The sequence below is a fragment of the Salvelinus alpinus genome, chromosome 11, assembly GCF_045679555.1.
Source record: "Salvelinus alpinus chromosome 11, SLU_Salpinus.1, whole genome shotgun sequence".
Lineage (NCBI taxonomy): Eukaryota > Metazoa > Chordata > Actinopteri > Salmoniformes > Salmonidae > Salvelinus > Salvelinus alpinus.
Window position 1 is genome coordinate 25152742 of NC_092096.1, and position 25242 is coordinate 25177983.

General features: G+C 43.2%; 1 protein-coding gene across 1 annotated transcript in view; it reads right to left on the reverse strand.

Annotated features, from left to right (window-relative positions):
- The window catches only part of LOC139533283 (uncharacterized), a 54265-nt gene that overhangs the window by 5338 nt on the left and 23685 nt on the right, over positions 1–25242 (reverse strand). The window contains exons 21-31 of the mRNA XM_071331352.1: positions 14807–15107; positions 11980–12114; positions 11603–11703; positions 7779–7888; positions 7102–7234; positions 5510–5644; positions 5256–5359; positions 4790–4914; positions 3830–3942; positions 3384–3515; positions 3183–3285 (exon numbers count right to left, since the gene is read on the reverse strand). Coding sequence (XP_071187453.1) covers positions 3183–3285; positions 3384–3515; positions 3830–3942; positions 4790–4914; positions 5256–5359; positions 5510–5644; positions 7102–7234; positions 7779–7888; positions 11603–11703; positions 11980–12114; positions 14807–15107 — 1492 coding nt within the window. The remainder of the gene's footprint in view (positions 1–3182; positions 3286–3383; positions 3516–3829; positions 3943–4789; positions 4915–5255; positions 5360–5509; positions 5645–7101; positions 7235–7778; positions 7889–11602; positions 11704–11979; positions 12115–14806; positions 15108–25242) is intronic.

Genomic DNA, 25242 nt, shown 5'->3' on the forward strand with positions numbered 1-25242 from the left:
AAATGTTCTACATGGTAGAATAATAGTGAAGACATCAAAGCTATGAAATAACACATGTAGTAATCAAAAAGGTGTTAAATCAAAATATATTTTATATTTGAGATTCTTCAAAGTAGAATCTCAAATATAAAGTAGTGTGCAAAGCTGCCTTGATGACAGCTTTGCACACTCTTGGTATTCTCTCAACCAGCTTCATGAGGTAGTCACCTGGAATGAATTTCAATTACAGGTATGCCTTGTTACAAGTACATTTGTGGAATTTCTTTCCTTCTTAATGCGTTTGAGCCAATCAGTTGTGTTGTGACAAGGTAGGGGTGGTATACAGAAGATAGCCCTATTTGGTAAAAGACCAAGTCCATATTATGGCAAGAGCAGCTCAAATAAGCCAAGAAAAATTACAGCCCATCATTACTTTAAGACATGAAGGTCAGTCAATCCGGGATATATCGAGAACATTGAACATTTCTTCAAGTGCAGTCACAAAAACCATCAAGCGCTATGATGAAACTGGCTCTCATGAGGACCGCCACAGGAAAGGAAGACCCAGAGTTACCTCTGCTTCAGAGGATGACTTCGTAAGAGTTAACTGCACCTCAGATTATAGTCCAAATAAAGGCTTCACAGAGTTCAAGTAACAGACCCATCTCAACATCAACTGTTCAGAGGAGACTGTGTGAATCGGGCCTTCATGATTGAATTGCTGCAAAGAAACCACTACTAAAGGACAACAATAATAAGAAGAGACTTGCTAGGGCCAAGAAACACGAGCAATGGGCATTAGACCGGTGGAAATCTGTCCTTTGGTGTGATGAGTCCAAATTTTTTATTTTTGGTTCCAACCACTGTGTCTTTGTGAGACGCAGAGTAGATGAACGGATGATCTCCGCATGTGTGGTTCCCACCGTGAAGCATGGAGGAGGAGGTACAATGGTGTGGGGGCTCTTTGCTGGTGACACTGTCAGTGATTTATTTAGAATTCAAGACACACTTAAAAAATATATTTTGATTTGTTTAACACTTTTTTGGTTAATACATGATTCCATATGTGTTATTTCTAAATGTACAGTTGAAGTCGGAAGTTTACATACACTTAGGTTGGAGTCATTAAAACTAGTTTTTCAACCACTCCACCAACTGTAGGTTTGGCAAGTTGGTTAGGACATCTACTTTGTGCATGACACAAGTCATTTTTCCAACAATTGTTTACAGACAGATTATTTCACTTATAATTCAATGTATCACAATTCCAGTGGGTCAGAAGTTTACATACACTAAGTTGACTGTGCCTTTAAACAGCTTGGAAAATTACAGAAAATGATGTAATGTCTTTAGAAGCTTCTGATAGGCCAATTGACATCATTTGAGTCAATTGGAGGTGTACCTGTGGATGTATTTCAAGGCCTACCTTCAAACTCAGTGTATCTTTGCTTGGCATCATGGGAAAATCAAAATAAATCAGCCAAGACCTCAGAAAAAAATTGTAGACCTACACAAGTCTGGTTCATCCTTGGGAGCAATTTCCAAACACCTAAAGGTACCAAGTTCATCTGTACAAGCAATAGTACGCAAGTTTAAACACCATGGGACCATGCACCTGTCATAATGTTCAGGAAGGAGACGCGTTCTGTCTCCTAGAGATGAACGTACTTTGGTGCGAAAAGTGCAAATCAATCCCAGAACAACAGCAAAGGGCCTTGTGAAGATGCTGGAGGAAACAGGTACAAAAGTATCTATATCCACAGTAAAACGAGTCCTATATCGACATAACCTGAAAAGCCGCTCAGCAAGGAAGAAGCCACTGTTTCAAAACCACCATAAAAAAGCCAGACTACGGTTTGCAACTGCACATGGGGACAAAGATCGTACTTTTTGGAGAAATGTCCTCTGGTCTGATGAAACAAAAATAAAACTCTTTGGTCATAATGACCATCGTTATGTTTGGAGGAAAAAGGGGGACACTTGCAAGTCGAAGAACACCATCCCGGGGGTGGCAGCATCATGTTGTGGGGGTGCTTTGCTGCAGGAGAGACTGGTGCACTTCCCAAAATAGATGGCATCATGAGGCAAGACATCAGTCAGGAAGTTAAAGCTTGGTCGCAAATGGGTCTTCCAAATGGACATTGACTCAAGCATACTTCCAAAGTTGTGGCAAAATGGCTTAAGGACAACAAAGTCAAGGTATTGGACGGGCCATCACAAAGCCCTGACCTCAATCCTATAGAACATTTGTGGGCAGAACTGAAAAGCGTGTGCGAGCAAGGATGCCTACAAACCTGACTCAGTTACACCAGCTCTGTCAGGAGGAATGGGCCAAAATTCACCCAGCTTATTGTGGGAAGCTTGTGGAAGGCTACCTGAAACGTTTGACCCAAGTTAAACAATTTAAAGGCAATGCTACCAAATACAAATTGAGTGTAAGTAAACTTCTGACGCACTGGGAATGTGATGAAAAAAAAAAAGCTGAAATAAATAATTCTCTCTACTATTATTCTGACATTTCACATTCTTAAAATAAAGTGTTGATCCTAACTGACCTAAGACAGTGAATTCTTACGAGGATTAAATGTCAGGAATTGTGATACACCTTAGCCAAATACATTTAAACTCAGTTTATGTAAACTTCCGACCTCAACTGCATATGTCATCATGTTTAGTGTTCTCCATGGTTAGTCTGTCATCATGTTTAGGGTTGTCCATGGTCAGTCTGTCATCATGTTTAGGGTTCCCCATGGTCAGTCTGTCATCATGTTTAGTGTTCTCCATGGTCAGTCTGTCATCATGTTTAGGGTTCTCCATGGTCAGTCTGTCATCATGTTTAGTGTTCTCCATGGTCAGTCTGTCATCATGTTTAGGGTTCTCCATGGTCAGTCTGTCATCATGTTTAGGGTTCTCCATGGTCAGTCTGTCATCATGTTTAGGGTTCTCCATGGTCAGTCTGTCATCATGTTTAGGGTTCTCCATGGTCAGTCTGTCATCATGTTTAGGGTACTTATACTTATTTTATGATGTGATTTTATAACTGTTGATCCTTCTGGTTTTCTTGTGTATGTAAAGAGACTGTATTATTAGTATTAACTGTAGACATACACATGAATCATGTTTAAACAGGATGTATGCTTGTAGAAAACAACAATGATAGATCCTATATTTTCCTAATGGTATAGAAGCTTACTGTGTCCTACCATAGAACCAGGAAATCGAGATGGTTTCGAAGAAGACGAGGAAGAGGAGGCACATCCCGCTGGCAGAGTAGTAATCAAACAGCTTGAAGACGTACAGACCACCCTGGGGAAGCATCGCAGCCATAGAGGATTGTTCAAAGGCTCAACACACACACACACACACACAAACACACACACACACACACACACACACTGTGTTACCTGTGTAATGTTGGAAAAGCCGATGAGGAAGGAGATTAGACAGATGCCGAGGATAAAGACCTTCTTCCTCTTCCTCAGCACCATGGGGAACTCATCCATCAGAGCTGTGACGAAGCCCTCCACGGTACAGAACTACAGGCAGAGCACACAGGTTAACACACACACGTTGGTTCACTCAGGTCTTGCACCAGAGAACTCTAACAGGCTGCCAACTTCTGCAGGGTCACCTGCACGCTTCTGTTGAAAATGAAAATAACAGTGGTAATTCTATGTAACGTCTACTCAGTAGCAACAAGCCACTTGTAACATATCTACCTGCCGTTCTGTTATTCTCTTTGTTCTGCTGTAATGTTGGCTTGTCTGTTGTCTGTCTGGTTCTCACCACTAACACCTCTCTTCCCTTGCTAGTTATCTGGGTGTCAGGTGACTCTAGGTGGGATCCTCACCTGGCTGTCTAGCCCCAGCATCATCAGCATGGAGAAGAACAGGATGGCCCACAGGGAGGACATGGGCAGCTGAGTCACGGCCTGGGGGTAGGCCAAGAACGCCAAGCCTGGGCCTTGAGTTAGACACCACACCAATCACAGTGAGCTAAGTCTAGGCCTTAAGTTAGACCCCAAACCACATCATTGAGCCTCAGCCCACATTGCATAATCACACTTCACTGCACACCTCAAATGGACACATTAATGCACACCATGATAATTATTGTACCATATGAAATCTCTTCTGTTGAATAAAAAGTGTATGTTTTACTTCCATCCTGTATTGTATCTTACATTTATCTAAGAAACCAATCATTTACTTGGCATCAATTGATGAGTTGATTAGGATCACTATTACCCCTTTTATCTTATGTCAGAAGAAGTGCTGCTGATTTTAATTCTTCCCCTCTAATCAGCGACTAATTCAGGCCCTTGGGCACAAGTTGAGTGGAGTCTGTGGCCAATCAGTGGCATTAATCAATTCATTACTTTTACTGTATCAAGAAGAAGATAACCAGTGACACAATGACACTATAGTTCACGTGTCAAACTCATTCCATGGAGGGCTGAGTGTCTGTAGGTTTTCACTCCTCTCTTGTACTTGATTGATGAATTAATGTCACTAATTAGTAATGACCTCGCCTCACTTGGTTGTCTAGGTCTTCATTGAAAGGAAAACCCAAAAACCCACAGACACTAGGTCCTCCGTGGAATGAGTTTGACTCCCCTGCTAAAGAGTCTGAACACCCTCTATATTTTATTTAGACATTGTCCTTTCCAGCACTGTTTCAGAAACTATACTGGATGTGTAATTAGACCAGGTCCGTACAACTCGGTTTGACTCTGTGGTGTTAATCAGGAACAGCAGACTCCGACGTCAATAACAGTGAATGTTGCAGTAGGGAGCTAACTGCACTGTACCGGAGGCAGCTAGCTCCTGGACAGGCTTCTTGGTGATGTACGACATGAAGCCCACAATGGAGAAGATGACGAAGCCCGCAAACATGCTGGTGAAGGAGTTTATACAGCACACGATGAGGGAGTCCCTGACAGGAGAGAAAAACACAACCCATGTTTGGTATTGGTAAGTAGACAGGACACCATAATGGAACACCACAGAAGAAAGAAACAAGAAAAAGGACAGAACAAATTAAAGCAAATAGAGGAAAGAGGGAGTGGAACCCAGAAGTATAGAATCAAAGCAAATAGAATGGTTCCATCATCTAGGTTTTTAACATGTAACAGAGGTGGTTTGATGAGCCTTACCTGAAGATGTGCGTTAGCTCCCTGAGAAAATTCTTGATGCACACATGAGACCCAGGTTTGAAACCAGTGGGTCACTAACAGGGGCATAAGGCATAAAGGAGAGGCTGTGGGGGTAGCTTACCTGTACACATCGTTGTTGAAGGAGTTGTAGCTTCCCAAGGCGATGAGCGAACCCAGACCCAGTCCATAGGAGAAGAAGATCTGAGTGGCAGCGTCCAGCCACACCTGGGGAGTAGTCAGACAAACACACACACATTATTTAAGGACAGTTTTCACTTTTCAAGACATTAAACATATCTTATTTTTCCTGTTGACATTTCAGTGTGTGCATAGACATATGGTCTGTGAGTGTGTGACTCTTAGGGGCCACCGTACCTCAGACTTGAGGAGTTTGTTGAAGTCGGGGGTGATGTAGAAAAGAATGCCCTCCTTGGCCCCGGGGAGAGTGACCCCACGAAAAAACAGGATGAACAGCATGAGGTAGGGGTACGTGGCAGAGAAATAGACCACCTGAATAACAGATAGGGGACAGAGAAATAGACCACCTGAATAACAGATAGGGGACAGAGAAATAGACCACCTGACTAACAGATAGGGGACAGAGAAATAGACCACCTGAATAACAGATAGGGGACAGAGAAATAGACCACCTGAATAACAGATAGGGGACAGAGAAATAGACCACCTGACTAACAGATAGGGGACAGAGAAATAGACCACGTGAATAACAGATAGGGGACAGAGAAATAGACCACCTGAATAACAGATAGGGGACAGAGAAATAGACCACCTGACTAACAGATAGGGGACAGAGAAATAGACCACCTGAATAACAGATAGGGGACAGAGAAATAGACCACCTGAATAACAGATAGGGGACAGAGAAATAGACCACCGGAACAACAGATAGGGGACAGAGAAATAGACCACCTGAATAACAGATAGGGGACAGAGAAATAGACCACCTGACTAACAGATAGGGGACAGAGAAATAGACCACCTGAATAACAGATAGGGGACAGAGAAATAGACCACCGGAACAACAGATAGGGGACAGAGAAATAGACCACCTGAATAACAGATAGGGGACAGAGAAATAGACCACCTGAATAACAGATAGGGGACAGAGAAATAGACCACCGGAATAACAGATAGGGGACAGAGAAATAGACCACCTGAATAACAGACAGGGGACAGAGAAATAGACCACCTGAATAACAGACATGGTGTGTTGGTGAGGAGTGAAAAGGTGGGTAGTTGACTAACAAAAAAAAACAAATGAGGGTGAACTTCCAGCCTCAATGGTACATGAGCAGACTGAAACATTCCCCACTAGGGACTGAAACATTTTACTTCCTGCTCGCCTTCCTCTCCTGACAGAGATCTGTGAACGTGCTTTGCACTTTGTCAAATAATGATTGTGTTTAATTGGTAAATTCCATCAAGGCCAGGGCCTTGGGGGAGTTAATTTTCTGCTTTATGCAGTTCACATTAAATTCCAATTACCCTCGGAGCAGAATGCGAAGATGTGTTCCTTGCTCATACATTTATTTTCTTAAAAGTGAGCGTTAATTTAACACCCCCTAACTCGACAAAGTTGTTAATGCATTTTTTTTTGCTAGGTTACCGTCATGGAAGGAGGCTGTGGCCTGCTGCATGTATCAGGGTTGAACTTTAGTATATGATGTTGCTGAAATGGATTTAGCCGTTCTATCAATTGTATTGTGGTTGATGTGTCTTACAGGTGACGAGAGTTTTCATTAAATATCTTTTGCCAGAGAGAGAGAGAGAGAGAGAGAGAGAGAGAGAGAGAGAGAGAGAGAGAGATGGAGATGTGCCAGATGGAGTGCCAGAGAGAGAGAGGAGACACCCAGACATAAGGAGACCGAGACGAAAGCACCAAGACAGAAAAAGAGAGAGAGAAAGAGACATGAAAGAGAGAGAGTAATAATAAGAGCAGGCCTGACCTTCCCTGTCCACTCCACTCCTTTCCAGATAGAGAAGTAGACCAGGATCCAGGACAGAGCCAGAGTTCCAGCCAGGGGCCAGCGCACCTCACCAGGCTCCTCCAGACCACTGGACATCTGGTGCATGTTCCGCCTGGCGGACACACACACATACCGGTCAGTGCAGTCACACACACACACCGGTCAGTGCAGTCACACACACCTGGATCACACACATACTTTCGGACAGGTTATACACACACATGATCACACGCACACATACAGACAGACAGGCCACACACAAACAAACAGTTATGCACACTCTCAGGTCAACCACACACACATTTAATATACACACACGTATGTTCCACCTTTGACCCCATGCTTTTCACACGACTCAGTGAACAATTATAGAAGTTTAACACTAGAAATGCCTGGACTCCAGGGACCCCACTTCCAGCCAATGACGTGTCTTTTGGATGTCAACAACCTAACAGTCTAATAAATACATTTCATGTATGCTATCGGAAAAACAATCATTTGGTTATATTTATGAAGGTCATTAGTATATATATATTTTTTTTTTCAAAGAACATAATAGCGTTTTCATTATTTTAGATTAATGTAGGCTAGATGTAAAAATGAAAAACCATTAGAAACCCCACAATTCAAGTGTTAAAATAAATGATTTGACGTACTCCCAGAACTCAGTGACGGCGCTGGTGAGGTTGGTGGTGTCTGTCAAACTGTAGTTGGAGAAACATTTCTCTGTGTTCCACGGGTTATCACAACCCTCCCACGGCAAATCCTACAGAGAGATAGAGACAGGGATGGATGGAGAGAGATGGAGAGACAGAGGGGGAGAAAGAAAGGAGAGAGGGGGTGTCATTGTGTCATCCAAAGAGACAAACAGGAAGACAGAAAGAGACGAGAACAAGGAGTTGAGGGGGGAAACAGAAAGACAGACAGACAGACATAAGATTGGCACCAACATGCATTAGCATTGTCCATTGCATAAAGGAGAACATTGGAGAGCAGAGAGCTATTTAACTCATACAGTCGGGTAGTAATCAATGATGTATGGTAGTAGCCTCCTCCCCAGGCTCAGAGCTGGCTGGTACAGGAGACTATTATGGTAGGAATCTGATGTTTTATGATGGAGTGAGTAACTTGTGTCACCTTTGTCCTGTCCTCTACTGCCTGCTTGTATTTATTTGTATGTGCTGTTAGTTTGTCATAGGAGCCATTCCACACAAGAAGCTCCCTCAAGAAAATAGAGTAATTTGAATTGAAGTCAATGGGTTCAGGGTTTTCATTGTCATGTAGAAACTAAAGGTCTTTCCACCTTGTCTAATTGCTGCACTATTGCTGCAATCAATCCTTTGGTTATATTTATGAAGGTCTTAGGTAAGGTCAAAGAACATAATAGCATTTTCATTCATTTATGTTACTGTAAGCTATATGTAAAAACTACAAACCACTAAAAACACCAATCTCCCGTGGACGGACTACGTATCTGACCAAATGACATCTCAGTTAACCGAGATGAAAGAACCCGTAATGGAGTCTCGGGCACACTGTGCTTAGAACCATTTTATTTCCTGTTCTCAGGTCATCATTATCATCATATATGTATTTCTTCACCACTTCTGAGTGGAAAGCTCTTAGTGTCTCAGATTGTCTGCTTCATTTCAGTGATGTCTCCTCTCTCTCTCCTGTCTCCCTCCCTCTCCCTCTCCATCTCTCTTTCTCTCTCTACCTCCAACTGCCTCTCTTTTTCTCTCTCCCCACACACTCCTGACCCATCTCTTTGTGCTCCTGTCTGTTGTGAGAAGAGTGGTGATGGAGATTGTCTGTACAGATGTAATAACTCTGTCTCAGGTCTTTGTGTGGAACAAAATGAACAGCCAGTGAACAACAGGAGTGAGAACACTATTAAGTTAACTACTCAGTAACTCTATTGATTAAGTCTGACTAAGGCCTGCGTATTTCTTAGAGCATTTGATAGTTATAGTCTATAACGTATTCAACCCACACTGATTTCTGGTCAGGTCACATAGTTAAGCAATGAAGTCACAGCAAAGAATATACTCCTTGAAGGACAATAAACTATTCCATTTATTTACTGCTTATTCCATAGCCTGGTTCCAGATTTGTTTGTGCTTCCTGCTGAGTCGGCAACAGAGCACAAACAGATCTGGAACCAGGCTATGTGTCACGTTCCTGACCTGTTTTCTTTTGTCTTGTATTTATTTAGTTGGTCAGGGCGTGAGTTGGGTGGGTTTGTCTATGTGTGATTTTCTATGTTGGGATGTTTGTGTTCGGCCGGGTATGATTCTCAATCAGAGGCAGCTGTCAATCGTTGTCCCTGATTGAGAATCATACTTAGGCAGCCTGGGTTTCACGTGTGTGTTGTGGGTGTTTGTTTCCGTGTTTGTATTCGTGCCACACGGGACTGTTGTCGGTTGTATTCATTTTTTTATTTTGTTTCATGTTAGTGTTCCGTTTCGATTTAATAAATTAGCATGAGCACGACCCACTCTGCGTGTTGGTCCGATCCATGCTCCTCCTCGTCTGAGGAACGACTATGACGACCGTTACACTATGACCATAGGAGTCAATGACCGTTGAAGTTAGAATATGTGGGCAACTATAAATACCTAGGTAAATACCTAGGTGTCTGGTTAGACTGTAAACTCTCCTTCCAGACTCACGTTAAGCATCTCCAATCCAAAATTAAATCTAGAATCGGCTTCCTATTTAGCAACAAAGCCTCCTTCACTCATGCTGCCAAACATACCCTCGTAAAACTGACTATCCTACCTATCCTTGACTTCGGCGATGTCATTTACAAAATAGCCTCCAACACTCTACTCAGCAAATTGGATGTAGTCAATCACAGTGCCATCCGTTTTGTCACTGAAGCCCCATATACTACCCACCACTGCGACCTGTACACTCTCGTTGGCTGGCCCTCACCACATATTCGTTGCTAAACCCACTGGCTCCAGGTAATCTATAAGTCTATGCTAGGTAAAGCCCCGCCTTATCTCAGCTCACTGGTCACTATAGCAACACCCACCCGTAGCACGCGCTCCAGCAGGTATATCTCACTGGTCATCCCCAAAGCCAACACCCCCTTTGGCCGCCTTTCCTTCCAGTTCTCTGCTGCCAATGAGTGGAACGAATTGCCAAAATCACTGAAGCTGGAGTCTTATATCTCCCTCTCTAACTTTAAGCATCAGCTGTCAGAGCAGCTTACCAATCACTGTACCTGTACACAGCCAATCTGTAAATAGCACACCCAACTACCTCATCCCCATATTGTTATTTATCTTCTTTCTCTTTTGCACCCCAGTATCTCTACTTGCACATCATCATCTGCACATCCATCACTCCAGTGTTAATGCTAAATTGTAATTATTTTCACCTCTATGGCCTATTTATTGCCTACCTCCCTACTCTTCTACATTTGCACACCCTGTACATAGATTTTTCTTGGCCAGGTCGCAGTTGTAAATCAGAACTTGTTCTCAACTGGCCTACCTGGTTAAATAAAGGTGAAATAAATAAAACATGTAAAAGTTGGCAAGACAGCAGGAACAGATCTGGGACAGATATTTTCCTGCATTGTTGAGGAGAGTTAGCAAGCAAGCATTTCACTGTACAGTTGAAGAGGTAGTAGAGGGCCCAGGCGATGATGATAATGTAGTGTGGTGATGTCACCTACCGCTCTGAAGCAGTTGAAGAGGTAGTAGAGGGCCCAGGCGATGATGATAATGTAATGTGGTGATGTCACCTACCGCTCTGAAGGAGTTGAAGAGGTAGTAGAGGGCCCAGGCGATGATGATAATGTAGTGTGGTGATGTCACCTACCGCTCTGATGGAGTTGAAGCGGTAGTAGAGGGCCCAGGCGATGATGATAATGTAGTGTGGTGATGTCACCTACCTCTGAAGGAGTTGAAGCAGTAGTAGAGGGCCCAGGCGATGATGATAATGTAGTGTGGTGATGTCACCTACCTCTCTGAAGCAGTTGAAACGGTAGTAGAGGGCCCAGGCAATGATGATAATGTAGTGTGGTTATGTCACCTACCTCTCTGAAGGAGTTGAAGCGGTAGTAGAGGACCCAGGCGATGATAATGTAGTGTGGTGATGTCACCTACCTCTCTGAAGGAGTTGAAGAGGTAGTAGAGGGCCCAGGCGATGATGATAATGTAGTGTGGTGATGTCACCTACCTCTCTGAAGGAGTTGAAGTGGTAGTAGAGGGCCAAGGCAATGATGATAATGTAGTGTGGTGATGTCACCTACCGCTCTGAAGGAGTTGAAGAGGTAGTAGAGGGCCCAGGCAATGATAATGTAGTGTGGTGATGTCACCTACCGCTCTGAAGGAGTTGAAGTGGTAGTAGAGGGCCCAGGCAATGATAATGTAGTGTGGTGATGTCACCTACCGCTCTGAAGGAGCTGAAGAGGTAGTAGAGGGCCCAGGCGATGATGATAATGTAGTGTGGTGATGTCACCTACCGCTCTGAAGGAGTTGAAGAGGTAGTAGAGGGCCCAGGCGATGATGATAATGTAGTAGATGTTGAGCCAGAAGGAGAGCACCACTGAGGCCAGACCAACCCCTGTAGGGGAGGGAGAGGTACAGGTCAGTATTAACAAACAATTAGTTAACTAACTAGGAACTGCTGTAGCTAACTATTATTTGTCTTTGGGATATGTGTATATCTATTCTGTTGGATTTTTATATGAACTACAATGAGCTTGACTCCTCAAAGATTTTGCATGTGTTGCATTTGTATGTACATGCATTCTTTAATTGTCTAATTAATGTAATCAAACAATCAATCACCTACCTAGACTATCTGTCAATATGTGGGGGGATTTTCAACATATCTCACCTTTCATCATAGGCATTAGTTTGGTCCATACCCCCAGCCCCCCCACCGAGGTGAACTGGCCCAGTGACGTCTCCAACAGGAACAGAGGTATGCCAGCAAACACCAGGGTGAGAAAGTACGGGATCAGGAAAGCCCCTGTCACCGGACCAGGGCACAGTGTGACAGAACAGGAAGTGTGTTTCACATGTACACCAAAGATATCCTCTTTCATCTGTGTTTACACTTTTACTTACGGTCTGCATCCCCATTCTCAATCCTTCTCTAACTTGTGCACTTGCACACTTACCATCATGGATTTTAAAAGCATGGGATTGGTGTAAGCATTGTCTGGAGCCACAGGAGGCTGCTGAGGGGAGGACGGCTCATAATAATGGCAAGGAAGGTGCAAAAGGACACCATTTGTTTGATTAATTTGATTCCATTCCCCCTATTCCACTCCAGCTATTACCACAAGCCCGTCCTCCCCAATTAAGGTGCCAACAACCTCCTGCGCTGGAGACAGCTTTTAACCACAGGAGGTTGGTGGCACCTTAATTGGGGAGGACGGGCTTGTGGTAATAGCTGGAGTGGAATAGGTGGAATGGAATCAAATGCATCAAACACATGGTTTCCATGGTTTCCATGTGTTTGATGCCATTCCATTAGTTCTGTTCCGGCCATTATTATGAGACGTTCTCCCCTCGGCAGGCTCCTGTAGTTTTTACCATGAGCGTTGTGCAAGTGCACACCTCGAGAGAAGGTTGAAGGATTGAGACTCGGATGTGGTTTTAAGACACTAATTGGCCAGTATTCAATCAGTTTTAGATAGTGGATTTATGGATAGTGTCACGTGTGTTCCCTCTCCAGCCTCTAGGTCACAAGGCTGCTTGTTATGGCGCATACCTGTCACCATCGTTACGCGCACCTGCGCATCGTCAGACTCACCTGGACTCCATCACTTCCTTGATTACCTGCCCTATATAGTATGTCACTCCCTTTGGTTCCAACCCCAGGCGTCATTATTTCTGTTTCATGTCTGTGCGTTGTTCGTGTTTTGTATTATGTTGTGTTTATTTATTAAAACACTCCCAGAACTTGCTTCCTGACTCTCAGCGCACATCGTTACAGATAGGGGATTTCAGAAGTGTGTGATTTGGACATCAGCTTCATCACATGTGATTAACAAACTAGCAGTCTATCCTATCTATTCAGCGTCTATTCCACGTTGGTTCAATGTTATTTCATTGAAATGATGTGGAAACCATGCTGATTCAACCGCTGTGTGCCCAGTGGGATCACATGACCCATTCAGGTTTCACGGTAAACTTGGCTGACAAATCATCCAGAGCACACAACCAAACTCACAATTTCTATATCAAGTGTCAACTCCCTACACAGGGACACGCTGCTGTGCAAAACAAGCACAGTCCTGCAAGGGTTAAATGGATATCCATATTGAATTCAATTCAAAACACTTGATTGATCTCCAAAGGAGAAGTTGGATGTAGGACACAGACAGTAACATACGCAGATGCTTACAAATAGACCTGATCCCTGATGTATGGTGGAACTAGTGAAATATATGACGTCTACAGAAATCAATAGAATGAACTATGCATGAAAACAAGGGGACTGTGCAATACTGTATCAATACATTACATCAGTGTTTCCCAAACTCGGTCCTTGGGACCCCAAGCGTGCATGTTTCGTTTTTTGCCCCAGCACTACACAGCTGATTCAAATAATTAAATCTTGATGATTAGTTGATTATTTGAATCAGCTGTGTAGTACTGGGGCAAGAACCAAAACGGGCCCCCCTTGGGGTCCCGAGGACTGAGTTTGGGGAACACTGCACTACATCAGTTCCTCTCAAGTGTAAAATGCAAAAAATAATACATGACAGTAAAATCAATCTGTCAATTATTAAATACCTGTCAGAAGTACCGTATCTAAAGGTGTTGCATCTAATCTCTGCTCACTTCACAAAGTTACTGATGTTAAAAATAGAAAATATCAACTCTGTGATTTATTTGATTTTACAATGCTGGAAAGGTGCTCATTTCAAAAACCAATGTAACCTAATAGAAAGGTGGTATTCGTTACACTTTAAGGATGTTTAACCTCGAAAAACACTGTCACTTTTACAAAAAAGAACGTTTCTGTGAACACTAACACGGTTGATGTTATGTATCTAGTCCTCATGAAAAATGTATTTGTAATTATTTGCTCACTAACACAGAAAGTGACCTCAATAGTCCATAAAGATGATGCCGCATACTAGCACAGTGTACAGTACATTGTGATGAAATATAGATGTTTCCTAATGGCAATTTCATTATTAACAATAGCCTCATCAATACATATCAAGGTCGGTCATTAAATAATCATCATGGTAAATTCCATGCAGTGGGTTTTAATGACATGTTTAGATTTACTCTCACTCAGGTTGCAAAAAAATTATAATATGGATAGCCAAATGTACTCATTGAAAGCTCCCTTTTTTACAATGCCTGTTCATTTTCCATGTCATTTTACACATCCTGCAAGTCCCATAGTTCACATTAAAGCAAATGCGGACACTGGACCCCCACAATATTAAATAGCATGTTTCTTCAACAACAACATAAAATTTGCACACTGTGTTAGTTTATCAAATAGTGCACTCCCATGAATTGTAATAGGTTGTGCTTTATACTGATGATATTTTGAAATGTGTAGTTTTCCTCCTGCCTCTTCAGGCACCCCTTGAAATCTCACTATTTCAAAGCCTGTAACAATGATTTCTACCAGACACTGTTTTGGCTCTCCAGGCACAAAATGGCCTCCCTCCCCGTATAGTTTATCTTACCTCCTCCATTCTTGCCGCACAGGTAAGGGAACCTCCAGACGTTACCCAGGCCGATGGCGTAGCCCACGCATGACAACAGGAAGTCAAACTTGCCCTTCCAGGAGCCCCTGTCAGGGAGTACTTCCTCCTTCTCCTCGCCATCTGGTGGCGCCACCGTCTCCATGACCTCGAATGGGACTGCCTGTTTGACCTCTGTCGGGGAGTTGAGGTCCACGGTGCTCTTACCAGTCTTGCCCATAGGGTGGGACCACGGTTCACTGGACCACGGTTCACTCGGGTTGAACCACCGGTCCTCACAATCCTATACGGTCCACTATGTACGTTCCACCATGTGTGGTCAAATGATGTACGGTCAAATTGAGCCTCAGTTAGTGCGTTTGGTCCTTTTTGTCCTTTACCAGTGTACTTTACAGGAAGATGGAGACACTGAAGTTGAGGTGGAGCTGTGAAGCAACAGAGATTAATCTCATTGACTCGCAAATTTATGGTAGATGTATGACACAGAAACAAATAAATGGTTATCTAGCCTATAGATAGATAAATAGATAGATAGATATATAACAGAGGTAACTGTGAGTTGTGGTGCATTCATGCTAACTCTGAACCCTCAATGACGACATACACTAATGTGTTTGAGTATGGGGGCATAATCAATTCAAACATATTGAGTTTGGCCATTACTGCCCCCTCGTATGTCTGTATGTGTAATGCACTATGTATTTAATGCCTGTGACATGTTGTGTGTCTGTATGTGTAATGCACTATGTATGTAATGTTTGTGACATGTTGTGTGTCTGTATGTGTAATGCACTATGTATTTAATGTTTGTGACATGTTGTGTGTCTGTATGTGTAATGCACTATGTATGTAATGCCTGTGACATGTTGTGTGTCTGTATGTGTAATGCACTATGTATTTAATGTTTGTGACATGTTGTGTGTCTGTATGTGTAATGCACTACGTATTTAATGCCTGTGACATGTTGTGTGTCTGTATGTGTAATGCACTATGTATGTAATTTTTGTGACATACTGTAAGTCTGTCTACAAAGATGCTAAAATATTTTCTTAGTGGATTTAATTGCTTACTACATCACATATGTGTAGATATGCGCACTGCGTGATTTCTGTCTCTCTTGCTCTGCTGTGTGTGCATCTTGCAAGCTGTCACTCAAATGGCGAGGGGTTGAAGCTCATTGGCTAGAACGTGAATTGTTAGGAGGCTGGCCGGCCCACGTGGGGGATATGTAGGGTAAATGCTGCTGCACAGCTTCCAGAAAAACATCGTTTTCCAACTGGGGATTTTGTAAAACAGTCCTTCATAGATTATGCATGTATGAAGTACACGTTAACATATCCAGCCCAAAGCAGGAGGATTAAACAATAGTTTAAACAACAAACAAGTCGCCAAAGTCCCGGAGCATGTTAAACTTCAGAAGGCTATAAGTTATGTTTGTCTGGCTCAAATGTAAATGTATTAAATTGCAAACTTTTGACCTACGGTATTTCTTGGAAATGTGCTTTAGTTTGGTAAATGTGCATATTTATTTTCATGGCAATATTCTTGGAAAATGGCCTAAAGTATTTGTTTGTTTTTCCTTGCTTTACCGTCTTTATTCCCTTTTCCATATTTTACTTTCTATTCTCTATTCAAATGTAAAACTCTTTGCTTTTTAGCTCATGACCAATTTAGGCATATCTGGGAGTTTTTAGCTCATGGGCAATTTGCCCTGTTGACCAAAAACCTTTTTTTCAAATGACCATTTCAAAGATACTTCTTTTGTCTAACCTTGCTACTAATCATTTAGACAGAAGTACGGCTGCTATCGGCACAATGCTTTGTATTAAAGTATTCACCTGCAATTAAACTAGTGGATGAATTGATACACCAAACAAAATCCCAGCTGTGGAAAAGAATGGTTCTCCACATTGTAAAATAAACAGATAGGAGAGAGGAGAACTGATGAAAACATCATTTGTTTGGACCGTATGATCTCATTGGTTTGAAAAGCAAAACTCGTCATTTGTCATTTCATTACATTACCAAAGTGATCTTCGGATACTGTCTGAAAAATATACGCTCATAAATTGTATTTTTGTCACAGCCGGAGACAACTTTTGGGTATCATAAGTTAAGTTTAGATATTGTTTTTGTACAGTATCCATTGTTTTATATTATACTACACTGTTACAAAAAAAGGTTCTATCTAGAACCTAAAAGGGTTCTTCGGCTGTCGCCATAGGAGAATCATTTGAAGACCCCTTATTGGTTACAGGTAGAACCCTTTTGGTTCCAGCTAGAACTGTTGTGGGTTCCATGTAGATCCCTTTCCAGAGAGGGTTCTACATGGAACCCAAAATGGTTCTACCTGGAACCAAAAATGGTTTTTACCTGGAACCAAAAAGGGTTATCCTACGGGGAGAGCCAAAGAAAACCCTTTTGGAACCCTTTTTTCTAAGTGTATAGTACTCGTCCTGGTATACAGTACATACTTTACTTTAAATACTTTACTAGGCATCTGTATCTGGCAGTATTCAACCTTATCTAGTAGTTTTAGTATTTTATTAGGATCCCCATTAGCTGAAGAAGCAGCTACTCTTCCTGGAGTTAACTCAGAGCTCTGTGAGGAGAAGGAGGATGGAGAAGGATCTGCAGCATACCTGTATCTGAAGTCTTAATGTCCCTTGTCAGGTGATCAGGGTCCCTTCCTTATACCTTTACACCTGTAGCATGAGGCAAAATGAGTAAAAGCATCCAATGGAGAAAGGATCCAGCTATCCCCTCTATGAAAAGCTTTCATCCGCTGCCTCACCCAAAGGAACGGTCATAATGTCAACGCTGTTAAAAAGAAAGTTTTTAAAAGATGCTTCCCCCTCTTTCTTCTTCACCCTCTCCCTTTTCCTCTCTAGCTGGTGCTCTCTTCCTTTGGCTGGAACTGAGTGGCGGATAATAAAGTTCGACCTGTTGTGTGATCGGATTATTATTTTGCCCGGTGAGGCTCCAGGCCATGAGGGAGAAGTCAATCGCCTGATTCCGGTAGGGTGTCGTGCATTGTGTGTTGCAGTGTGGGTGGGGGTGGAGCGTGTGTGTGTGGGTGTGTGTGTGTGTTGGGGGGGGGGGGGGGGGGTGCGCAGTGTTTGTGTGTTTGTGTGTGTGTCACAGTGCTAATGAGTGTGTGGTGGTGTCACAGTGTGTATCGCAGAGTGTGGGTATATGTATCTTTGAATATGTGTGTGTTTGTGTTCGAGGGTCAGTCAGCTTTTGCCAGTGTCGTTACCATGGGATTTCCCAATAGAGAAGGGCCTAATCCGAGCAGTGAAAGACATTTGGAAGTTTGGATGAAACAGCCACTGCTCACTGCTTACTGGCACTAGGCCTGGAATATGAAGAGCACAGAACATAATGTGAAGTCATTCGACTCTGAGGGTGATCCCTATAATATCTCCTTTCTCTTGAACTGTGCACTTGTTCACTACAACCCACATATCTTCCCACAAAGCATTGGATTGGTGGAGGCATGGGCCCGAGGGCTTTTCCACACAATTTCCATTCAAATCAGTGAAGGGAAGTGAGCAAGTGCACACTTTGGGAGGAAGGAGAGATAATTAGGACTTAATCCGAGTGGCAGAACTGATCTTTTACTGCGACCTTATATAATTCTACGTTGTCAATCATACCACAGTTATTTCTGCAGATATCACACAATATACAACTTTCAGATCTAACCCAAACCACAAATATCTTCCAATGATACTGTGTGGCCTCAAGAGAACAAGTCATTCCATTCATACCTTTAGAAAGAGCAGTCAGCTAATGCTGTTCCTTTGCAGACTATGGCTGGCTGCAGTATAGTGTGTATGACTAGGTGTGGAGTTGGGTGAAAACAACAGTCCCAGCAGCATATGTCTGCCATCTCAATGCTGGATCTGGGCCTGCGTCTCCAGGCAAATCCAGCTTCTGCTGAGACTTCAATGCTGCCAAATGGCACCCTCCCACTGGGCACACATTGGTTGAATCAATGTTGTATCCACGTCATTTCAATGAAATTACACTGAACCGACGTGGAATAGACGTTGAATTGATGTCTGTGCCCAGTGGGCTATTTCCTATATAGTGCACTACTTTTGACTAGGGCTCAAAAGTAGTGCACTATAGACGGAATAGGGTGTCATTTGGGACATACTGTAGACCCACTCTGCTGCCAAATGGGTCATTGTAGCCAGCGCTGGAGGCCCAGACCCTACTTCCTCTCTCTCTCTTTCACTCACTGGAGGAATCCAAAGATTTTGATTATTGAGAAAAACAGAGAGGGAAAGTGAAAGAGAGAAGTGGAAGAGATAGGGTAAGACGGACAGACAGATAGATACAAGAGAATAAAGGATAAGATATATATATATAGAGAGAGAGAGAGAGAGAGAGAGAGAGAGAGAGAGAGAGAGAGAGAGAGAGAGAGAGAGAGAGAGAGAGAGAGAGAGAGAGAGAGAGAGAGAGAGAGAGAGAGAGACTGTCCTTCTTTGTCTACTTCACACTCTTCCAGGAGGAAATGGGGAGACAGGGTGAAGGAGAGAGACTCACTAAGCAGCACTCTCTCTGCAGTGTGAGCTGAGTCTGTCTTTTTTACAGTTATATGTAGGGCCAGGATTTCTTCCTGACCACGTAACCTGTTGAACCTCAGGGAAAACTCCTGTCCCTGGTTATTATAGCAATGGTGATATAGCGGGATATGGTGCAGCTTTGCAAGACAAGTGACGATACTGATGGTTTGATTACTGTCGTGGAAATTCAGTACTCAGAGAGATTTGGTAATTTCTTCAAACAATCATCTTTATTTAATATTGATTAATTACTGCAATAATGATGTTGGTCGACCCCCACCCTTGAGTGTTGGACCGGGTAACCTAATCTTTACGCAAATACAGAGTACTATATATAGCTGACACTAACAATGCTCAGTCATGGTTGGTTCAACCCCTCTCATGCAGACCAAGGAGCATCATAAGCCACTCTGGGTTCATCCTGTCGTTATCTGCACGTGGGTTGTTGTCTTAACCCCACCCTGGCTTAGTTTCCCAGATGAAATTATGATTTAGAGACAATGAGGAATTGTTCTAAACTCCTCCTGGCTATCTCTATCTCGGTTACACCCACCACATATTGTCTATGTAATGCAGTCTTTAACTAATTTGTCAGCTCAAGCCATCTCTAGTGACCATATGCCCAGATTAGCTGCAGGGAACTAGAGTGGAGACCATAAAACACAGACACTAACAGGACAGAAATATCCTCCTATTTGTTAAGTATTAATTGCTAACTATTAATATCAAACAAATCAGGTAAATGTGTAATTTTTCTATCACATTACCAAGTTGCCATTAGATCATAGGAATGATCAATAGTAAAACCATTTCTTCATCTATCATCTATCCATCTAGCCAAGGAATGAAATTACTTTCACACAAGGACCTCAGAGACTCCACTATCTCTCCTGAACCATCTTCACTCCAATATATTGTCCCTCATATCCAATTATACAAGCCAATTAGAGCTAATTGAACATTAATACACGCCACAACAAAGCCTTGGCATTGACGACCAGATCTGCAACCCATGTTTATCCAAGGGCTTTTATTAAAAAAGGAGAGATTAAAATCATAATGGGAGCCTAATAATGCTCACAGTGAGGCTGCATCCCAAATGGCACCCTATTCCCTATATAGACCACCGCTGTTGACCAGGGCACTTCAGAAGTAGTGGACTACAGTATATAGGGAATAGGGTGTCATTTGAGATGCAGCTCCTGTCGATAGCAGATCAGGAGATGGGAGTCATCGGTTGGAGGTTTGTGAGAGTTTGTCATCTGTGGGGGAGTTGGGACTCTCTGGCTGATGGCTGGCAGAATTAGTGTTGTCAGAGTTGGTTTTCATCAATCTGCTTGTGGTGGCCCCTGTGATCAATGGAGGCTAATTATCCCGCTACTCTAGCAAGGCTAGAGAGTAGCTCTGAGAATAATGAATGAGAGAAAGAGATGGGGATGGGGGTACAGGGGGAGAGAAGGGAGACAGAAAGAGAGCGAGAGGTTAGTTGAAGAAAAACATAACACCCTAACATCCAATTAAACAGCATGGTGCTTGGTGTTCGGTTGTACAGTACATGTCTTTGAATGGTTTGTGCTCTCCGGGATCCTTGGGATGTCCCTACCCCATTGAAGTTTAAATTTAAAATGGTTAAGGTAAGGGTTAAGGTTAGGGTTAGGTAAGCCTTTTGGTTATGGTTAGGTGTAGGGTAAGGGTAGGGTTTAAGGTTATGGTTTGGGTTTGGGTTTAGGGTAGGGACGTCCCAAGGATCCCTATTAGCATTGGCCATCTTGAATGAGCAAGAAAGACAGAAAAAAGAAAGGGAGAGAGTTAAACAAAATCATTACTACAACGATCAAGTAAACTTTGCCGAACTCCAGACAACTGCATGGCGCTTGGTGTTTGGTTGTACATGTCTTGTTGTTCTCCTGACTGACATCTGTCATCTGAGTACAAAGCAGTGTTTACTGAGAGTGTATCCTGGTGCCATTGTGCTCTGATGTATTTCAGAGGTTGTCTTCTCATCAATAAGTGATTGTGAAAGCCTGCGTCAGACATACTGTATGGTTGGCTCTTTGAGGACAGGACAGTAAACAAATACAAACTGTAAACGATCGTAAGCAAAAACTAGACCGGGTGTAAGTCAAATATGAACAATGATGTCTGTGAACAAAACACATTTTGGCCCTGAAGTAAAATCCCCAACAAATAACATGTCTACAGACTTTTTGTGAAAAGCAGTTGTAAACATTGCACAGTGAAGCTTTTGGGACAGCTTATTTTCCCTTTGTCTCTAACTTCGGCTTCAGAGCAGAAAACATTTAACGGTTAAGGATTTGTGCAATACAGTGCAATACAGAGCAATACAGAGCAATACAGAGCAATACAGTGCAATACAGAGCAATACAGAGCAATACAGAGCAATACAGAGCAATACAGAGCAATACAGTGCAATACAGAACAATATAGAGCAATACAGAGCAATACAGAGCAATATAGAGCAATACAGTGCAATATAGTGCAATACAGTGCAATACAGAGCAATACAGAGCAATACAGAGCAATACAGTGCAATACAGAGCAATACAGTGCAATACAGAGCAATATAGAGCAATACAGTGCAATATAGTGCAATACAGTGCAATACAGAGCAATACAGAGCAATACAGTGCAATACAGAGCAATACAGAGCGATACAGTGGAATACAGAGCAATACAGTGCAATACAGTGGAATACAGAGAAAAAACTGGGGTCCTTTTTTAATCTTGTAATTTCATCTGTAATAGCATTTACATTTTTATATAACGACCTCGCAACTAGGCAATCACTATGGCAACGGGTTAACAGGTCACTTCCAAAAATGCATTAGCGAGACAAGTTCCCAAAAATATATATCTGCAAATACTGTTGCAGCAAGGGTGGGGGTATCATTTGAACCATTGACGATTTCTGTGAACTGTATTACAACAAAATAAAACAAATGGATGTACAACTTTTAGTCACTCGCTCATTTCTCTCTCCACATTAACATTCCAACAATAAAACTAAACTGTTACAAATACAGCTCTCCAGTTCTGTCTGTGACTTTGGAAAACAGAAAGTGTGTGAAAAGCAATATCTTTGCAGCATCCTTGTGCCTTTGTGTTAATTCAGGTCACGCTCTGCCCTGGCCAAGAATCAATGCCCCCCCACCCCCACCCCACCCCACACTCACTCACTCACACACGCACGCACGCACGCACGCACGCACGCACACACACACACACACTGGCATGCAATGATAAAAGGATAATATTGTGGAAGTTTCAACCGGTAAAGCAGGGGACACCGGAGTATAAATGTCTCCTCTGCTAATGGGCCTAGCAGTAGGGACACCTCAAGTACAGAGGGGGAGAGAGGGAGAGGAAGGGGGAGAGAGGGAGAGGAAGGGGAAGGGGGAGAGAGGAAAGGGTTGGAAGGGGGAGCGAGGGAGAGGAAAGGGTAGGAAGGGGGAGCGAGGGAGAGGAAAGGGTAGGGAGGGGGAGAGGAAGGGGTAGGAAGGGGGAGAGAGGGAGAGGAAGGTGATGGGAGGGAGAGGAAGGTGGAGAGAGAGAGGGAGAGGAAAGGGTAGGAAGGGGGAGCGAGGGAGAGGAAGGGGCAACAAGGGAGAAGAAGGGTAGGAAGGGGGGGGGGGAGAGAAGGGGGAGGAAGGGGGAGAGGACGGATAGGAATGGGGAGAGAGGGAGAGGAAGGTGGAGAAAAGGGGGAGGAAGGGGGAGAGGAAGGATAGGAAGGGGGAGAGGAAGGATAGGAAGGGGGAGAGAGGGAGAGGAAGGTGGAGAGAGGGAGCGGGAGGAAGACAGAAAGGTTATTTCTCATTTTAAAACAACCTTTATTGGCACAATTTAGGGAGAAACGAGAAAGAAAGGGGGAGAGAGTGTGTAGGGGAGTTGGAATGAGAAAGAGAGAGAGAAATAGAGAGAGTGAAAGAGAGAGAGTCTAGAGAGGAGAAAAGGAGAACAAGAAGTTATGTTAAGATAGAGAGAACAGCCAAAGATAGTTTATAAGGTGAGTTAGAGGTTAGAGGGAGAGAGAGTTAAAGAGAGGGGGAGATGAGGACAAATAGAGGTCTCCCTTTACAGTTTGTCTGATCTACGGCTCACGGGGACTTGGAGCAGTGTAACATAACATAATGTATCTCTCCTACAGGACCCATCCACAGACTTCTCACTCACTCTCCACCTCTCAAAACCCTGAGGCATGTTCAATCACTCCAGATAACGTCTTTTTATGCCTCGGAATATGCGTCTCAATAAAAAAGGTCCCCCAGTTTAACAGCCCCATCATATGGGAAATTCCATAGGGGAAATTGCGCTGATTGAACAGAGCATATGGCTGTGAATATGTTCGTTGATGACTATGGGTCTGTGAGGAAAGGTTGTACTTTACTTTCTCTTCTGCAGTACTTTCATCAAAGCCTTTTCACACTCACTCTCTTTCGGATCTTTTCTTTGTCTGCTATAAACTGTGGCATTTATTTTTTCACAGACGCTCTCGTTCGAACGACGTCAGGTCACTCAGAAATGTCCGGCAGCATATCCAAGTTTTTATTCCCTCCGCTTTCTGTGATGTGATTTCTTGCTGAGAGCAGCAAACAGTTGCCAGCTCCATTAAGCTTTGATGAAGATGTACAGGAGCCAAGCACTATCAGCTAACTGAAGGACCACGGAGTGAAGTGTGTGTGTGTGTGTGTGTGTGTGTGTGTGTGTGTGTGTGTGTGTGTGTGTGTGTGTGTGTGTGTGTGTGTGTGTGTGTGTGTGTGTGTGTGTGTGTGTGTGTGTGTGTGTGTGTGTGTGTGTGTGTGTGTGTGTGTGTGTGTGTGTGTGTGTGTGTGTGTGTGCGTGTGTGCGTGTGTGCGTGCGTGTGTACATGGGGTATCGGCCGACTGAAGGATCGCAGAGTGATGTATGTACATCCTTTGACAAGATGATGGGACACTTTCAGGCGCCACTGAACAGCGAATGAGAGTCTGCACTGTGTGGTGTTGTGAAGAAAAACGCACACCAGCACTAAAGGTGACCCTCACAGAAACCATGTTGTCCCTAGTGTAAAACTATATGGGGCCTGAAATGTAGACAAGCCTGTTTATTGTTGTGGCCAGCAAGCAAATGGGTTTTCCTATGTTTTACATTGAGGATGGAATCTGGCATGTGTGTTACTGAAGTTATGCAGAGGTTACACAGAGGTTTGGCAGTTGGTTGTCTGCCACAATGATACCGAGCTAGCTAACACCATTACTACTGTGGTCAGTGGCAGACCATTTCTACATTCTTTATCACTAGACCCAATGACCCCATGCAATGTGTTGTTCACACTTTATATACAGTATGCAACTATTTATAACGGCTAAACATGCTGAAATTGGGTGATCTGCCCGTATACGTTAAATGTGCCGGACCAGGAAAAAAACATTCCACATTTATCCTATGCGTGCAGGTCACCACCTTATAGTTTGAATGAACCACTATAGATTGTTTCATAGCACAGTATATAAGTTGTGAACAACACATTACCACTATGACATGCTTGACTTTAATCTATTAATTATGGGGGTTTTGACTCAGCACTTTTGCATGGCTGCAGAGCATTTAATAGCCTAGCCTAGCGATCTGCTAGGCTGGAAAATGGCCTGGAGAGAGAAAGAGTGCGTGTGCGTGTGTGTGTTCGTGTGTTGTACTGTAGTGACTATAAGCAGTGATGCTATTTATTATCAGCAGTGTCCCTTGTGTAGCTTTATTTGAGCAGTGTCAGTCCCAGCAGCCTGGTCAGGATGTCATTGTCAAAACCTAACCAGCTCCTAATGATTATCCAGCCCTGTAAAT